At 36.1% G+C, this 18,969-nt stretch overlaps 1 protein-coding gene across 2 annotated transcripts; it reads left to right on the top strand.

Annotated features, from left to right (window-relative positions):
• Positions 1-11: 11 nt before the first annotated feature.
• LOC119630641 (uncharacterized) lies at positions 12-18,427 on the top strand. 2 transcript variants are annotated; one of them, XM_038020688.2, is made up of 8 exons: positions 12-129; positions 11,951-12,116; positions 12,651-12,817; positions 13,145-13,288; positions 15,888-16,018; positions 16,357-16,500; positions 16,584-16,735; positions 17,778-18,427. In XM_038020688.2, exons 2-8 carry the CDS (start codon positions 11,967-11,969, stop codon positions 17,907-17,909), a joined length of 1,020 nt encoding a protein of 339 aa, XP_037876616.1. In that variant the 5' UTR covers positions 12-129; positions 11,951-11,966; the 3' UTR covers positions 17,910-18,427. The 2 variants fall into 2 exon arrangements, with proteins under 2 accessions (XP_037876616.1, XP_037876617.1); XM_038020689.2 differs by lacking the exon at positions 12-129 and adding an exon at positions 9,677-11,063.
• Positions 18,428-18,969: the final 542 nt, after the last annotated feature.

Here is an 18,969-nt window from a genome sequence, read left to right as displayed (position 1 = left end):
TTCATTAAGACAATGACTAAAGTTTATGCAACTCTTATGTTGAAGATTATATAAGCTTGTTTTGAGTTCTTTAGGCCATTCTTAGTTATTACTCAAAGTGCATTGAACGTATTTATCGTTTATTTGCAGGTGAGTTTTTATTTTAAGAAAAGAGGGGAATTAGAAAGGGGAGCAATATTCTGATTTTGCGTTATGATAGAATTTCCTTTTCCCCGAAACTTTCGTTTGAAGATATGCGCTGATAGTAAAGTGATATAAAACGCGAGGTTGCGGGTTCGAAACAGCTATTTATTTGGAATGCGAATTTGACGTTAAATAATGGAGGTGGTAGGACCTCTTAAGAGTCCGCACGGGTAGGTACCACCGCCCCGCCTATTTCTGCCGTGAAGCAGCAATGCGTTTCGGTTTGAAGGGTGGAACAGCCGTTGTAACTATACTTGAGACCTTAGAACCTATGTCTCAAGGTGGGTGGCGCATTTAGGTCGTAGACGTCTATGGGCTCCAGTAACCACTTAACATTAGGTGGGCAGTGAACTCGTCCACCCATCTAAGCAATAATAAAAATATAATTTACAGTCGACTTCTTCCCTTTGCTCTTCTAGCATGTCGCCTTGTTATGCCCCAAAGGAATTTGGTGTGAGCATTACAACCCGCTTATCTGACGTCAAACCTGCTTGGGTTATTTAATATCCAGTAGTAAATAACGAGGCAAAGGCACCGATTTTTTCTGTGTCCTCCTGTGGCATTATTTTAACTCCATCCGTTTTATTCTTCTTCGATTTGTATATTATTATTAAAAAATTCTTACACTAAATTTTAGCTTTTCAAATACGATAAAGATAAAAAAAATCACATTTTAATCATAGTCTATATTGTCCTCGAAAACTGTTAAAAATTCGAAGCGTCAGAAATAATACAATGACCTTAAAAAAACAACATACTTTTTAATAAAGTAGCTTAATTTATAACTTTTATTGCCTTTATAGGCAGACGGGCATATGGCCCGCCTGATGGTAAGTGGTCACCGTCACTCATGGACGTCAGCAATGCCAGGGGCAAGTCGCTGCCTACACTGTAGACTGTATATAACTGAATGTATAATTAAACTAAAGCTTAATGTTTCTTTTAAAACTAGAGTTTGATTATAAATTCAGATGGTGGGATCTCATTAACATTTTCTGACATGAAGTTCATGAAGATACCAGGATCCAATGCGCGCGTTGACGGGTTTGTTTACAGGCTTGAACTTCCAATATAGTCCCAGCACGTGGTGATTATTCACAGATTAATCTATACGCATCATACCACTCAACAACGAGGCTCATACGTAATAAGTTTTATCATTCAAGCTGTTACACAATGACAAAGTAGAAAGCGGTCCCGCTGAATTCATTACGATTTAGGTCAGGAACACGAAATATTAAACTGTAAGGATTATGGATGTGGTATTTTTGCGTGTGAACGGATATGACTTGGATTTGTTTGTAAATAAAAAGCGACATAAGCGCAGACGTCTTCCGAGTCGTAAAATTTAGCAGTGCTCGCTCGTAATACCCAATTTAAAATTAATTGAACACACATTCTAATTAAAACTGATCTATTTAAAAAAAATTATAAAATAAACAAAGTATATAAAATAATATCTGATAATAGATAATATCTAGAAAGTTCCTGTATATCTATAATGTCTGTGTATCTATAAAAATAGAATATGATTATAAAGTTAGTCATTTTTACTAGGATCATATAGTAATAATTATCGAATCAATTAAATTGCCTAGCTCTGCAATGTCCTGAACGTGTATCATGTATAACTTTTAGAGAACTAGAATTAGTTGCACTAGACATCAGGTCACTTGTTGCATCATGTCACATAATATTACCATATCGTCCATGTCCAACAGCAGTTTTCGTGGATCAATGTAGCAGAAATAATATACTCCGATCACGTAAGCAAAAATCTAATGTGGATCGTTTATCTAAGAGACCCGTCCACTAATTACACACTAAATAATTACCATAAATGTGTAATTTTTACCTCAAATACGATTTCAAATGAAATTTTTTATCGTAAACAAAAAATCGGAAAAGACACTTCCGGCGGAAAATGAGGATTATAAAAAAATTAAAGGTATTATTTAATAGACTTTTTGGCGGGAACGCGAGGAGTGGTGTTGTGTGATTTGTTTTATTTTGTCTATTTAGTGTTTCTTCAGGTTCAAATGTGTAATAACGGTGGTTTATTAACTGTTTAATATTTGTGAAAGTGCACAAATGTGGGAAAATGAAACAACAACTGGACGTAGCTTCTCGGGATCCTCCAAAAAGCCCACTGAAAAAGTCTCAGTACCTAAATGACCACCATTTTACTGAGATTGTATTTCATTCTATATCATCTCATCTCATTTCATTTCATTTCATCTCAGTTGATTATTGTCTCAAATTAATCATCTTCATTTCATTTCACTCCAAATTATCCTTTTTTTCATAAAGTGTAAGTTGTTAGGCTAGGTTGTTGGGCATTGTATAAAGTGACAGCTGACCAAGGTAGCCAGATTTTTTTTTTCGAAGTAGCCAAGTTACGTCGCTGTGTTTCTTATGACCGTAATGTGGCGCTAGTAGTACTTCAAGTAGGCGCCAATATTTAAATGAAATATACGTGTACATCTTTTTTTTTTTTCTTTTCTACTCCACTAAAATATTCGTTCACTAAAATATCAGCAGTTTCAACTGTATTAGCTTCAACAGTATTCTTAGCAGGTACTTCATACGTTTTACCATCAAATAGTTTCGGCATGTGTTCCGGTCCGAAAATAGCCACTTTGGCTATCAGTAGCCAAACGATAAAATTATGTCGCCTGGTTAGCTATTTAGGAGCCACAATGGCGAGAAATCGCCACATCTGGCAACCCTGCAGCTGACGTTTTGGGAATCAACTGCGCCGACATAGTACCTATATAAATATGGTCTAATAATTCGTTCACTTGTAAACAATGATCCTAACAAAATACATGACGATAATACATTTACGGTAACATCCATAATTCAAAGATTTGACTGAGCACAGAGCTGTAACGTAAATCAAATGGGAAGTCGGTCGGGCATTTATCGATCGAACAAACCGCATTACCAGAATTGGCTGTTTTAATAAATTGATTTATTGGTACGCGTTCATGTCATCGAATTTATCTCAATGCTTATGTAAAAAACAAACGTTGTTTTATTAATATACCAGCGACCCGCCCTCGCTTCGCTTCGGAAACATTAAATTTTATTATTGATAGCTGAGTCCCACGATGTTAACCACGGTTATTGTCGTACCGCGGGAGACGCCGCGGGGCGAAGCTAGTCTAAAGAAAAGTAGCCTAAGCTACTCCTTATATTATCAGCTACCTATCAGTGAAAGTCTCGTCAAAATCGGTCCAGCCGTTCCAGAGATTAGCCGGAACAAACAGACAGACAGACAGACAAAAATAGTAAAAAATATATTTTGGTGTATGTACCATATATATATTCATATGCATGTAGTTTCGGCGGTTATTTCGGTTAGTTCAGTAGTAAAAAGCGGTTATTTCAATATTACAAACAGACACTCCAATTATATTTGTATGTATAGATTTTTGTTATTGCGTAGACTGATAAGTGGCCCATCCGCAAGTAACTGTTCGTTTCTGTCGTTCAATCGTTGGATAAAGTCAGGGGCAAAGCCAAGCCGTAGCCAATCGCAAGCACTTACGATGCAATCATACGTACACATTTATTTTGTACTATTGGTCGAAATTAGTCGAAATTCGACTATAATTAATTAAAATTATAAGTTTGAACATTATTAAGGGTCTATTGTCAAAGACTATCATAGGCCTCTATAATAACAAATTTCGCCAAGGCTACACTATAGATAAATAATATTGAAGACAAACAATATTAAACTATTCTCAATTTGACCACATACTTTTACAATAAACAAAAGAGCTTAAATTGGTGTGTGTGTAATGCTTTTGTTTTTTTTATTCATTTAAAGTATTTTTATGCACAGTTAAAGAAATAGCACTCTGCACTCCTCCTCTATATAAACTAGAAGTGTGAGAAATTTCATACTCCTCCGTCCGCGCAATTTTCATAAAAAGGGGTATAAAGTTTTTGCTTCACGTATATCTATATAACTTATATGTGGGATCGTTCATAAGTAAAAGTGGGATGAATATAGCGAAATTCTTTATTTTACTTCACAATCACTTCGTACACGTCTTTCTCAAACTATTCCATTTTTGAACTACCCCCTCTAACCTTAAACTACTATCTCTTTGTGTATCTAATAGAATGTTGCCATTGCAACAGGCACAAAATAAATATTAAGAAAAACAAACTGAAAAAACGTAATAAAAATAACACTCCCCACACGGCCATCCTGGTCATTCATCTGACCCAGATGAACTATCTTCATTCACGACCCAAGGCTTCATTAGGTCAGCCGAGCTGGTAGTATTAATAGGACCTTCACCGTCGCCGACTTTTCTTACAGCGTACCGGTCATGGTGCTTCTTAGCCACTACTTCGTAAGGCCCCAGAAATTTTGGATACAGCTTACTTCCCTGGGTGAATTGAGTTCGCTTGATAGCAACCAAGTCACCTACTTCGTAATTTATAGCCTTTTTCCTTTTTATATTGTAGCTTTTGACATTCTCCTCTTGTATCTTCTTGATAGATTCTTTAGCTTTAGTTCTTAGTTCATTTCGTTTCGCACTGTAATTTTGTATTTCCTCTTCTCCTATCAGCTTCATAATATCTTCATTTTTGTCTTTCATCTTTGTCCCAAAAAGAAGTTCAAAAGGTGTCATACCAATACTTCTCTGGTACGTGCTATTCAAACAGCGTTGTACTCCTGAAATTCGTCTATACCACTTCGTCGGATCATCAGCACTAAGCTTACTTAAGACGCTTATGATTACTTGGTGGATTCTCTCGACTTGGCCATTTCCTCGTGGCTGTCCAGTAGTAATAGTGTAATGAGTAACAGCTTCCTCTTTACAGTAGTCCTGAAAATTTGTCGATGTAAATGCGGCGTTACGATCTGAAATAATCTTTTGTGGTGAGCCGAATGTTTGTTGTTGGATTCTTAACTTATCTAACGTCTCTTCTGTGGACAAAGTTTTCGTAGGGTAGATCCAGGTGAATTTAGTAAATCCATCCACGACAGTTAGGATGTGCTTATAATTTTTATGGGTTGATGTCAGTGGACCGAGGTGATCAATATGATATGTCGCCAGCGGAACATCTCCTTTATCCAACGGATGTAAGTATCCCTCTTTCTTTCCTTTCTTATGCGAAATAAGAATACATTCCACACAATTATCTATAATCTTTCTAATCTTTTCTTTCAGGTTCTCTATGTAGTATTCTCTATTCACAAGTTCTTCCGTCTTAATTATCCCAAAATGTCCATGATCGTGTTTTTTTCTTATGATTTCATATTGCATTTTCTTTGGAACTACAATAAGTCTCGTACCATCTTTTCCCTTACAAAGTATTCCTCTTTCTATAAGATAATCTTGATAGGGTCCTTTTTCTAACATTTTCTTTAAAAGGTTAGTATGCGGATCATCGTCTTGTGCTTTCTTAAGTCGGGCTGCTGTTTCCGTTAATATCATACAAATCGGGTTTCTGCTTAACGCGTCAGCATGTTTAAGTCTTGTTCCAGGCCTATGTTCTATGTCGTAATTGTACTCTTCGAGAAGTAGGGCCCAGCGCGCAACACGCGGAGGTAGATCTTTCTTTTGTAACGTCTTAGTCAGAGCAGAGCAATCTGTGATAATTTTAAATCGAATTCCTAAAAGATATACGCGGAATTTCTTAACAGCTTCAGCAATTGCTAATATCTCCAGGTAATAACTATGATAGTTTCTTTCGATAGATGTCGTCTTTTTGCTCATGTAATAGATCGGATGCATTTGATTGTCTTTTGGGCTCTTTTGTAATAAAACAGCTCCATAGCCTTCTACGCTCGCGTCTGTATGTAGCTCCGTTACCAAATCAGGATCATAGATACGTAGAACGGGCGAACTGCACAGTATGTTTTTTAACTCATTAAAAGCCTTCTCACACTCATCACTAAAATAAAATTCAGCGTTTTTCTTTAGTAGATCGGTGAGTGGCCTTGCAATTATCGAGTAATTCTTAATAAATTTTCTAAAGTACCCGGACAGTCCTAGAAATGACTGTAAGGACTTTAAATTGTCAGGTGTCTTAAATTTCGAAACTGCTGCAATCTTTTCTTTTGAAGGTCTTACTTCGTTATCCTGAATGATGTAGCCTAAGTACTCTATTTCTCTCCTCATGAATAAACATTTGCTCCAGTTAAACATTAATCCGTATTCTTCAGCTCTCTTAAAAACTGTTAATAATTTATCCAGCCCTTCATCTTGTGTTTTACTTGGTATTGCTAGATCATCCAAATATGCTAGAACGGTGCCATCCGAAATGAGGTCTTGAAAAATGTAATTGACATATCTTTGGAACACAGATGGTGCCGTACACAACCCAAACGGCATTTTTATAAACTCGTATTGCCCTCGAGGCGTTACAAAGGATGTGTACTTTATACTGTCGCGGTGAACGTTCACGTGTAGAAATCCATTCTTTAAGTCTAATGTCGTAAAAACTTTTGCACCCTTCAGTCTGTCTATCTGATCTTCGATAAGCGGCAATGGGAATCGATCTCTTATAATTTTCTTATTTAATCTTCTGTAGTCTATACAAAGTCGGTAGGTCCCATTCTTCTTTTTCGCTAGTACAATAGGACTTGAGTAATCTGATTTGCTTGGTTGTATAATCTTTTGGTCTAACCACTCTTTTATTTGTTCGTCAACTACTTTCATTTCCAGCGGTGATAGTCGCCGTGGACTCTGGTGAATTGGGTCTTCGTCGGTAAGTACTATTTTCATTTCAATATTTGTTTCTTTCTTTGGTTCGTTAGGTTTATATTCTTCTATCAACTTTGTTAACTTATTTTCAATTTCTTTGTTTTCACAATCTTTAAGATCAGTAACACTCTCTTCAGCCGATATAGTTAATTGTAAAATCTTCTCAAGAAAAATGCCATCTGTTGTAAAATTCACTTCAAAGTCCTTCAGGATAGGATTCCCTAATATAACTTTGACAGGTATAGCATCATCTTTGACTACATGAAATTTAATGTCAGCGTAGTAATCATCAATTGTAAGTATGGCATTCAAAACTCCTTCAGTACGTAGTTCTTTTCCAGCAATTCCAGTTAAATTAATTGTGAAATCACTAGTATAGCTTGACTTGTCTCTTAGAATGTTCTCAACTTCAGATATTTTGATCAAATTAACGTCACTTCCAGTATCGATTAAGGCTGTCACTTCAACATCATTAATCTTTATCTTCTTGTATGGAGCTCTAGCTTCTCTTATGTCTTCTGTAACGTTTACTTTCCCTTCTGTACTATTCATTTTTATACTTGTATTATTTTGAATATTTAAAGTATTCTTAGGTTTGTTTGTACACTCTGGTCCCTTATGGCCAAATTCATTACATCGGAAGCATTTGATACCCTTCTTACAAGCTGGTGCTTGATGATCTAAGTCACCACAGTTAAAGCATCGCTTCCCGTTGTAGCTTCTTCGAATTTGAGGACGTTGAGGAGTGGTATTAGACGTAGTGGGGCGGTTTGATATTTTCTTCCTCATATCACTGTAGTCCTTCAATTTCTTACGGAAATCTTTAAGGTTTGATGCACCATACAACATAGATTTGTTAGACTCACTGTCTCGGATGCCATCGATAACAGATTCTATAAGAGCATCGTCTTCAATATTACCGTGAAGTGCACACTCTTTCATGTGGAGAAAATACTGCTGGTACGTCTCATCACTTTTCATTTTTCGTGAACTGAGATTCTTATGTATGGCAGCACTATTTAGTTTCGGACCAAATTCTTCTTCGAGTTCGTTCTTTAGCTTTGCCCAATCTTTCACACCTCCTAGTGACCGTAAAAATAACTTGGCAGTTCCACGAAGCAGGCGTTTTGCATAGATAAGTTTTTCGGTTTCCGTCCAGTTCATCAGTTGTGCCGTATCCTCCAATTCGTCAAACCATAATAATATAGGGTAAGTATCATCGCCACTAAAAGTTGTTAATGACTCCTCCAAATCACGGAACGGGATATAAGGTGGGTCATTTCGAGATTCGCGATCTTCTGCTTCTTTAATATCCTTCTTCGGCGGCATCTTTAAGGGGTAAGTACCTAAGTTTTGAATTTTCGAAATAAATCGATGTTCTTGTGTTTTTAACCTTCTTATAAAATGTTCTTCGTAAATTTTTTGTTAAGTCGTAATTTCAAGTCGTATGTGCAACGTCTGATATTCGTTAAGTCTTAATATTCGCAAAATCTTCTTATCATCATAATAACTTTCTTCGTAAAACGCGAATAATCGTTACTCGTAAAGTGCAGTAATCGTAAAACTTGCCGTCTTGAACATCATATTTTCATTTCATCTTCGTATATTTATTCGTAAAAATATTAATTTATAATGATGTAATAAACAGTATCCCGAAGCATTTTTTCAAATATGCATTTCAAACATCGGATCATAATCCGCATCCCGAAGCATTCGGTGTAGCGATTGTATCGGTAATACCGTCTAACGTGCTCGATTTCTTGAATAACTTTGAACGAACTGTTGTACTACTACCTTCGTTTTATTCTAGCTCGGGTTGGTAAAAAAAATTCAGAATGACTTGCCGGTTGCTTGTATTTTGTTGATAATATCTTCGTAAATCTTCATAGTTCTTCCACACTGATAGTTTTCTCAATCCCGGACGAGCCCCCAAAATAGTTGTGGGATCGTTCATAAGTAAAAGTGGGATGAATATAGCGAAATTCTTTATTTTACTTCACAATCACTTCGTACACGTCTTTCTCAAACTATTCCATTTTTGAACTACCCCCTCTAACCTTAAACTACTATCTCTTTGTGTATCTAATAGAATGTTGCCATTGCAACAGGCACAAAATAAATATTAAGAAAAACAAACTGAAAAAACGTAATAAAAATAACACTCCCCACATATATATATATATATATATATATATATAAAAATGACTTGCTGTTCGTTAGTCTCGCTAAACCTCGAGAACGGCTGGACCGATTTGGCTAATTTTGGTCTTGAATTATTTGTGTTAGTCCAGAGAAGGTTTAAAAGATAAATATAAAAATGCTCGGAATGCAATAGAAATATCAATTTTGTTTTTCCTTTGATGTGTCCCCCGTCGGACGGATTCCTTTTGTTTGTTTTAAGTTTATTTTCTACAAAAGTTAAGGTCTTTTATTTATCGATTGAAGCACTACGAAGTCTGCCGGGTCAGCTAGTACAATATAATATATATTATGGTTACTGTGGTAACCTCAACATTATTAGTCACGAAATCTGAAAGGAAACATCGTATCTTGATTAAAAACCGCTGATTTTACCGGGCCGAGGTCGTTACGTGATACGTGACTTGATTACAAAAGGACGAAAGGTACTACTATGAATACGTCTGAAATAAATTAAAGTTGTTTAGAAGTTATGTCCCTTTTAAGGAAAACATTTATGGACGGGCTTGATGGAGGGCTAGGTGGTGGTTTGCATATTATGACGTTTTTGACGATTTTTCGCCCACTGAGTTTCTCGCCGGATCTTCTCAGTGGGTCGCGTTTCCGATCCGGTGGTAGATTCTGCGAAGCACTGCTCTTGCCAGGGCCAGTGTTAGCAACACTCCGGCTTGAGTCCGAAGCTGAAATAGCCTCTCAAGGCTATCGGCATAGGTAGAAAAAAAAAGACGATTTATTATACTAGTAAATTGAACAACAGTTCTTAGGACATTTGATATCTAACGATTAATGAAGTCCAAAATCACTGTTTATCGAATAAGAACCAAAGTCATGAGAAAATAAGACTCGAAATAAAGTTAACTGACTTTGCTTTTTTTTTTCTTCCCCTGCTTTCTTCCGGGAGGACGTTTTCGAAGTCCAAAATGGCTTTAGAATCTTAAGTCTGAATACGTGCAGCTTATATTAGGTAAATCGTAAACAAAGAATTAATAGAACATTATCTATCAGACACGTCTCATTTCGGCCTGTCCACATTCAGCAAATGAAAATGAAAACCGTATCATTATTGTGTCAAGTGTCATTTATTTTCGCCGGAAAAATGATATTATCGCTTCCTTCCCAGAAGCTTTTAAAGCTAAGGACCAATTAAGCTTATGTTACAATGAATAGAATCTCGTGCCGGAGTGCTTGCTATCTTCAAGCAAATAAATAAGAATGGAAAATCAGTGGTGAAATGTGATCTGCCTCTGATTTCCTGGATGTTTTTATACCGCATATACTGATATCTAGCAAAACTGCAAGTAATACAAGCACAAAAAACTATATTTCTTTTTCATTTCCTGATTGACTCGGTGGTGTAGTAATTAACGGCCCGGACTATTACGCCGAGGGTCGTTTTTTTTACTAACATCATATTTATTATTACTGAAAATTCGAATACAGTACAGTTTTCGTGGTCACGGACGACAATAGTTTTAATTAAGGCTCAAACAGAACGGGTTTTGAAGAATGGTCGTTAAAATACAAACTTAAGCGATTCTCAATAGGCCGCCATGTTTCTTTTAGCGCGGACCGTTATATGATACGCGCATGCGCAGTACGCGACCGAATTTCTAGAGTTCCACTCGTACTTTCACAGCCATTAGCTATCACGGCAATGTGACCCTTTCCTATTTTAGCATAAGAGTGAATTTTCTATGAATCTTTTACTACGAACGATTGCATTGTGATTCTTTGATAAATTCTAGTGGAATTCGAGCAAGCGAATTTGAACCGTTCACATTCGTGAATAAGTGTAGATTAGATTAGTAAATTGGTGTAAATCATTCTTCATTTAAATTATTGTAAATATGATAAATTCGTGTGTTTGGTGATTGTCAAGCGAGTTTGAGCCGTAAGTGCTGGGCGATAATGTGTGAAATCGTGAAAAACTATTTAAATCTATAGGTAAACTATAAAAGAAGTGATTTTATTATTTAATCGAAATAATTATAGTGAAGGGCATACCGAAGAGTTTTGAAATAATAAATTTGATTTCCGATGAATTTGATTTGAAAATTTATTTCCGAAGGTATTAAGTTAAGATATTTGAAAACCCTTCAGCCGACACCCCATATCTTCGTATAATGGAACTTTAGAAATATGGTCCTCTATTGCTACTGCCCATGGACAGCAAATTGACTTTTTATCAAACCAAGCCTAGTTTTAACTAAAAATGTATAGTTCAAATTTTAAATTATCAAAGACTTCACAATATTTTTTTTTATAAATAAAATTCTTATATTTATGAAAGTGGACCTATCAATTCTCTCATTAACAGAGCATTATTGACAGTGTTATAAGTAATTGTTAAATTTGAAACAATATAATTTCCCTAAATACTCTATTGCAGAATATTATTAAATTCTTTCTAGACGCTGGTTCTCAAATTACGGGAAAAAGACGAATTTCAGAAATCGAGGGCTTTTTAAGAAGGTATCCAAGCTCACTGCGCAACTGATGTTAGGCTGTAATCAGAACCTATAGATGTTACAACATAGTGCTAAGAAATTAAGTCCAACTCTCAGTAGGCAGGGCATGGCTATGCCTCTGGCATTGCTGATGTCCATAAGCAACGGTGACTACTTACCATCACATAGACCGCATGTTCTTTTACCTGCAAAGGTGCAATCGAAAACTCAGCTTATTCTTCTTTCAAAACTGGAAAGGCCTCCGGGCCACCGGTAATCTTCCAATCATAAAAAAAGTACCATTCCACTAACAATATCCAAGTGACTAATTACAAGATCGAAGAGAAAATCCATCTAAAACAATTCATTGTTGATTTTTACTAGAACCAGTTACACAAGAATGTATCAAGCGAGATGGCTGATGCTGGCGGTGGCAGCGACGTTAGCGCTGCAGTCGCGAGGGGATGGCGGCATCAGACTACCAGACCAGCCTTCCAAAGAAAACACCGAAGGAAGATCACTCAATTTCGGAGGAGATAATGGAAGATCCGTGAGTACTATTACAACTGAGAGATTCCTTAAAAATAAATTATAAATTAAACGATCTTCATCGATCAGCCATATTGCAACTTAGTGACGTCATACAGACGTATGATCGAGATGATGTATGACTTGAAAGGATTTAGGATTGGGGCATGAAATTAGAACAAAATATTTTTTTTGTACTTTGGATGAATTCTTATCTTCCGTAGAAAATACCCGAACTTATCTCTAAACTTGACTATTGACTTGATCTATTTTTTTAAATCACCCTGATATCGGGGCTGCTATTGCTATGATGTCAGAAATATTAATTAAAACATAAAATAAAACATGGAAATTAATCACCCGACTTAAATGACAAACTGTAATTAAATTTTGAAAAATAATAAAATGCTATAAAATACACAAACATAAAAATCATTAGGCGTTATATTTTTGTTGAAAATCCAAATTAAATTAACTTATGATATTTCAGCCGAGCAAAGGACCAGATTTGACTGCTTGTTAAATATTTCTCAATCGAAGGCCTCTTATTTTACAGCCTCAGGCTCAGGGTCGTGGTTTACTGGACTGGATTGGCTTGGGCGAGGATCAAGACCCCTACATCCAGCAATCAACACAGCAGTGCATCAATGGAGACCTAGCAGACTGTTTCAAAGCACAAGCTTTGAGGTCGTTTGACGATTTCTTCGACAAGCAGGCTTACCAGTGAGTACTTTCTTATTAACTGTGGCTCATTTCAATTACTAATACTATTTAAATTTGGCAAGATTGAAGACATTATTTAACACATAACAATGAATGCTATACGTCCAAAAAAAAAGCCAAAAAAGGTGAAGTTACACGAAAAAGTTGACTGCGGCTGATAATGGCTTTATACTAAGATCTACAAATTGACGTTCAAACATACGCCACTCTATTTAATTTTCTATATTAACTCATTTCCACACCTACATAATTATGTCACATCAAAGATATACTATTAAAAAGTCAAAAGTTAGATGCTCTCACTTTAACAATATATCCTGCTGACAGACTTTCAGATAACGCACTCTTAGTCAAAGCAGAGAACCAAGCAAGGGCACTAGCCAGAGAGCCACCTCAACTGGATTCGCAGCCTCGTAGCGAAGATTCCGACTGGGAAGCCCTTGTCAAATACGGAATGAGGAAAATTGAAAGGTTTGTTATACATAGTATATTCAAGTTGATTTTTCAGCAAATGTAATTTTTCTGCAATAACATTTATTCTAATATTTCAAATGCAAAAGTCGATGTTTGCCTAACATTAACATTAACTTGATAAGAACATCAAAGTAATCTGAATTAGTAATCTCACTGTACACTGTACAAAAAAATGAAGTCGTCGTGGCCTAAGGGATAAGACGTCCGGTGCATTCGTGTTAAGAGATGCACCGGTGTTCGAATCTCAGGCGGGTACCAATTTTTGTAATGAAATACGTACTCGACAAATGTTCACGATTGACTTCCACGGTGAAGGAATAACATCGTGTAATAAAAATGAAACCCGCAAAATTATAATTTGCGTAATTACTGGTGGTAGGACCTCTTGTGAGTCCACGCGGGTAGGTACCACCGCCCTGCCTATTTCTGCCGTGAAGCAGTAATGCGTTTCGGTTTGAAGGGTGGGGCTGCCGTTGTAACTGTAATTGAGACCTTAGAACTTATATCTCAAGGTGGGTGGCGCATTTACGTCGTAGATGTCTATGGGCTCCAGTAACCACTTAACACCAGGTGGGCTGTGAGCTCGTCCGCCCATCTAGCAATAAAAAGTAATAAAAAAAAACTAAGAAATAGATAAAGCGGCTTTTATTAATCGCCTTATAAAGCAAATGAGCAATGATGCGGATAATGAGTACTCACTGTCGCTTAAAGATGTCAACCAACTCCAGCGGCGTAAAAAACCGCTGTTTACCGCTTTGGATGAACTAGATGATCACCGAATGCGAATCATTTGAATTGAAATGAAAAATATGCCGATATTGTGAGCGTAAATTCCCTGTCATATCTAATGAGACTTTGCAAAAAGTAGCAATACATATAGAACAGTTTCTTTCGGTAAAAATAATGAAAAACATTTCTTAACAAAATAAAAAAGTTTAACGGTCCAAACTAATCCAATGGAAAGCCGCTGGAAAGCACACTCAGCGAATCTGTCTTCTTCAACCAGTGTCTACCCAACGATAGAAGTAGGTATCTTCATATGCACTCCATTCGTTTTGGTCTCTTGTCTTTCGCATCCAGTCCTTACCAGCTATTTTGACTAATGCGAATACTCGGCAAATGCCAAAACCGAACTTGAGATATTATGAAAACAAACCCTTTATTTTATTGTAAAATGACTGTCAAACTCTTAAAATCAGATCTGCCTCACACAGATATAAATAGGCAAATTAGTAAATTCAAGACCTAGGACTGTTTGTTTACATCGATTTTGCTTTTATGTGGTAAATGCAAAAGCTCTTGTAAGAAACATATTGTTGCCTAAATGAGAATATCGTTAAACCGAAAATGTAGCTCCGTTTATATCGTCGGCACGAACTTAATATTTGTTCATAAAGCGTGGCAATATGAAGAGGATTAAAATTAACATATTACTATGCTTAAGGTTTATGTGAATAATTACATTCGAAACCATTATGTGGATTGTGGAATTATACAAACACACTGTAGAAAGGTTTTCGGCAGTTCATCACATGCGTTTCGTGAGATTAAATAAACAGTAAGATTAGTTTTGTTGCAAAGCGTGGATATGGCTTTTGTGTGTCTTTCGCTAGTCAAACATTCATCTTCGGCATTAGTTATTCCAAAGAGTTGAACTAAATTATCTTTAAGTTATATTTTTAAGAAAGAATAATCTTCTTCATCGAATAATCCTGATTATGCTGAAGGTGGGTGTGAATATTGGCTGAAAATTTTCTAACTTGATTTTCGCAACATGAATTTTGCTAGTCACCTCGAAATGTGAGATGAATTCAGAGTTGTATTATATAACGGCTTTCGGTCCAATTGGTACACATGCTTCTTAACAGAAATAAGATACAAAATAGAATAATATGCCTTAATACCTATGAACAAAGGAATACCCTTTGATATGGACGCATATAACAACCATGTTCGTGTTGTTCAATAAAATCTATTAATTATCATCATTATCCTGCCCTTCCCCAATCACCTGGGATCGATGCAGCATGTTTTCTTCTTCCATACTCATCATTCAATCATACACAATTTCTTCGCTCTTACACATATCATCTTTCATGCTCCCCATCCATTTTTTCTTAGGTCTTCCTCTAATGACTTCCGCATTCATAGTTAAAACTCTCTTAACAACCTCATTGACATTTCATCTCATCACATGTCCATATAATCCCAAACGCGCAAGAGAATCTAATCTGTTCATTAAAATCTATCATACAATATAAATGTTTTACTACATCTACAACTCTTATGAGCTGAAGATACACAATCATACAGGAATTTTAGAATTCAAAACCTTTTTATCTTACCGTTTCTTATCACAATTTTTAATTTTGATAAGTCCTTAATATTGCGGCGCTTGCAAGAGCTCCATTAACACTGGTATACTGAAGAACTGCGAGTAGAATACTAGGGGCAGATAAATTTGTTTCTAATCTGATTTTTAGTGTTACTTCTGCCTCACCAACACAGCTCAAACATCGACTGTTTCTAAAGGAGATATTAAGAATGTATTGACACCTTATACTTCTGTTTTTTCATAACTCTCTTTGCTTATCAGGTTTTTAAGGTCAACCGCCTTGGAGCTGCAGCTTGACAATGAAGTGACTTCCGAGGGTGTTATCGCTCCGAGATTCATCGACGAGATTAATGATGAAGTAGACGTAATCGAGGATAAAACGGCGCCGTTCCGTAAGTTCTCATGACTTCTTCGATTTTTGTTTATTGTATTACATAATATCTTATATTTAAAGTGACAACGAGCTTAGAGCTTTTCTCGCCACGTGTATCGGACTCTGCTCCATATTTCTATCCCTTGAATTTTACGATATTAGTCTAGTAAAATAATCTTATCTATGTCTTTGTGATTTTTTGGAATCAAATGTTAGAGAATACTTTGTTTCAAATAAAGTACTTGATATGTACGTAAGGCTTATAAAATTTAAAACCATTTACATATTACGTTCAAAAATAGATCAAGTGTATTATATAAAACTTTAGATAATTTCAATAATTATTTTTCTTAACAGGTCGCCACAAGCTGAAGAAACTTATCATTCCTATGCTACTCATCCTCAAGTTGTTCAAGCTGAAACTGCTTCTCTTCCTGCCTCTCATTCTTGGTTTGGCCAGCTTCAAGAAATTCTTAGGATTCATGGCTCTTATCATTCCAGGTAAATAATCTCTTACATTCCGAGTTACTGCTGCTTTTAATGGGCTGGTTGCTCTAACCCTAAAAAACTGTTTCTTTTTTCAGGTGTAATCGGATATTTCAAATTCTGCAAGCCAAATTCATCTCCTTTCTCCACAAACCACTATACGGGGCCTCAGTATTCACCCGCCGGTATTGGTTTAGGACCTTACAGAGAAAGTCCTCCCGAAAACTATGGCCATTACAATAATTATCCCGTAAGTAGAAGAATAAACAGAGTGATCTCACTAAAAACACGTTTGGTATTACAAGGATTTACATTCGATAATGTAAACATAAGGGTTTGATCCAAACAATTTGCGCACAGTATGTAAACATCCCTTTACATTTTCTTCGTTGACATTCGGTTCAGTTCACCGATGCCTAACTGAGACGCCTCTCCCGAAGTTCGTATAGATGATACGTAAACTTTGATATCTGTAAAGAGAAAGACTCGGTTGTCTATGTAAATATACTTTATAGGAGGGTCGTTGCTAAATTTTTGCACAAAAAAACCTATTGGGTTTTCAAGCGCCATTTATTGATAAGTAATTGATTATTCCATAACCAAAACTATGTAGAAAATTTGATAAAATAGCTCGGGACAGTTTGGTTTTTTTTTTAAACTATGCTGATAGCCTTGAGAGGCTATTTCAGCTTCACCCTATCAGGTAGGTGAGCTCACGGGGCTCAAACCGGAAGTGTTGCTAACACCAGCCCTAGCAAGAGCAGTGCTTCGTAGAATCTACCACCAGATCAGAAACGCGATCCACTGAGAAGATCCGGCGAGAAACTCAGTGGGCTTACAGTTTGCATTAACAACAGATTTAGCACTGAAATTATCGCTACACTAATCGATAAATATTTATTAAATGTGTATTAGGCTGCTAGGTGGTTAATGAAGGTAGTGGTGTCAGAGGTTTTCAGCCAAACTTAAGGTCGAGCATATTTTTGGGCAATATTTATCTATTTAAATCACCCCTGCCTTGTTAGGCGGAGAGCCTACGCCGTACGATCCTTGCGTCCCCTTACTAGGGCACCCATATCTCTTTAAGCTCACAATATGACTACAAATAGATATGGGGTAGAGGTACCAAACGAATCCTCCCTTCATCGCTTTAACTATGGCATAATCACATCACTCAATGCGAATTCACTGGGCGTATTAACCATGAAGTCATGACCACTTCCACAGTACTAATACGGTAAATTTACAATTTGTTTTTATCTTGCAACGCTTAAGCATCGTTTCCTTCGCAGGGCGGCCACAAGTACAGCCAGGGGGGCTTTTCGTTCAGAGACCACGACGCCAGTCCCCAAGACCTGGCCTATCAAGGCTGGGAGTACAGGAACAAGAAAGGAGCTGAAGACATCAAGGCTGAGAGCCCATAAAGACTGTATTAGTATGACTAGTAGTAGTACTAGTAGTAGTAGTAGACTGTAGTAGTATAGGACATCCAAAAGTTGGATGTAGCTTTGTTTTAAAATCATCTTGAAATAAGTACGCGAGCTTCCGTAACAAGAGGATCTTCGATTACATAGGTGTAATCAAGGATTGAAACCTGGTCATTCTCAAAGTCCCTAAATGACTGCCAGTTGTAAAATCGAGGGGACTACGTTATTATTTTCTATTAGAAAAAAAAATATTCATTGGCTTAGAGCTACAGTGGTGTAAAAACAAAAATCAGTAAGTTTCATAACTTTATTTTACTCACTCGATTTTACTATTGATGAGATCATCTGTCTACGGGGTGTTTTTTTTTTTTGTTATTGTTAATTTATTCTTAATTATACCAAAAGATAGTATCTATCTCGGTACGGTAATGTCTTTGACAATATTTTAAGTTAGACTAAAAAATTTAAATAATCTGTAAATAAATTGAAATAAACATTTTTAATTAGCTAACAAATGTTTTATTACTGTAGTAAGTAGATCTCAGAGGCGCCTATTGACATGGCAACGCCAATATCAGATTTTAGGATATGACAGGAATGTCTCAATTGGCATTGTCCTTATTTTAATTTGTTTAAAAAACGATTTCGAAGCTAGAAATAAAAATATCAATATTTTTAATCAAAATTCAAATTCAAATTCAAAATCATTTATTTCAACTTGGATGTCATCAAAAACACACTTGTTGAATGTCAAAATGTAAAAGAAAATGTTAACTCTACCACCGGTTCCAAAAAAAGCCACAGTCCTGAGAAGAACCGGCGAAACAAACTCAGCGGGCTTTTTTTTTTTTGTATTTTCTCAACTATTTTCTTTTTTTTTTAAACAAGAAAACATATTTACAGTATACAAAAAAACAAGTCAAAAAAATACAGTTCAAATAAATAATAATAATAATGAAAAATGAAAAGGCCAGGAGCCAACGCCTCATTCCCACGTAGTGCCATCTAGTAAAAAATCCTTAACTTTATAATATGCCTTGTTGCACAAACGTTCCTT

The sequence above is a fragment of the Bombyx mori genome, chromosome 26, assembly GCF_030269925.1.
Source record: "Bombyx mori chromosome 26, ASM3026992v2".
NCBI lineage: Eukaryota > Metazoa > Arthropoda > Insecta > Lepidoptera > Bombycidae > Bombyx > Bombyx mori.
The sequence above is the reverse complement of the archived record's forward strand: the minus strand, read 5'-3'. Positions and strand labels throughout refer to the sequence as shown.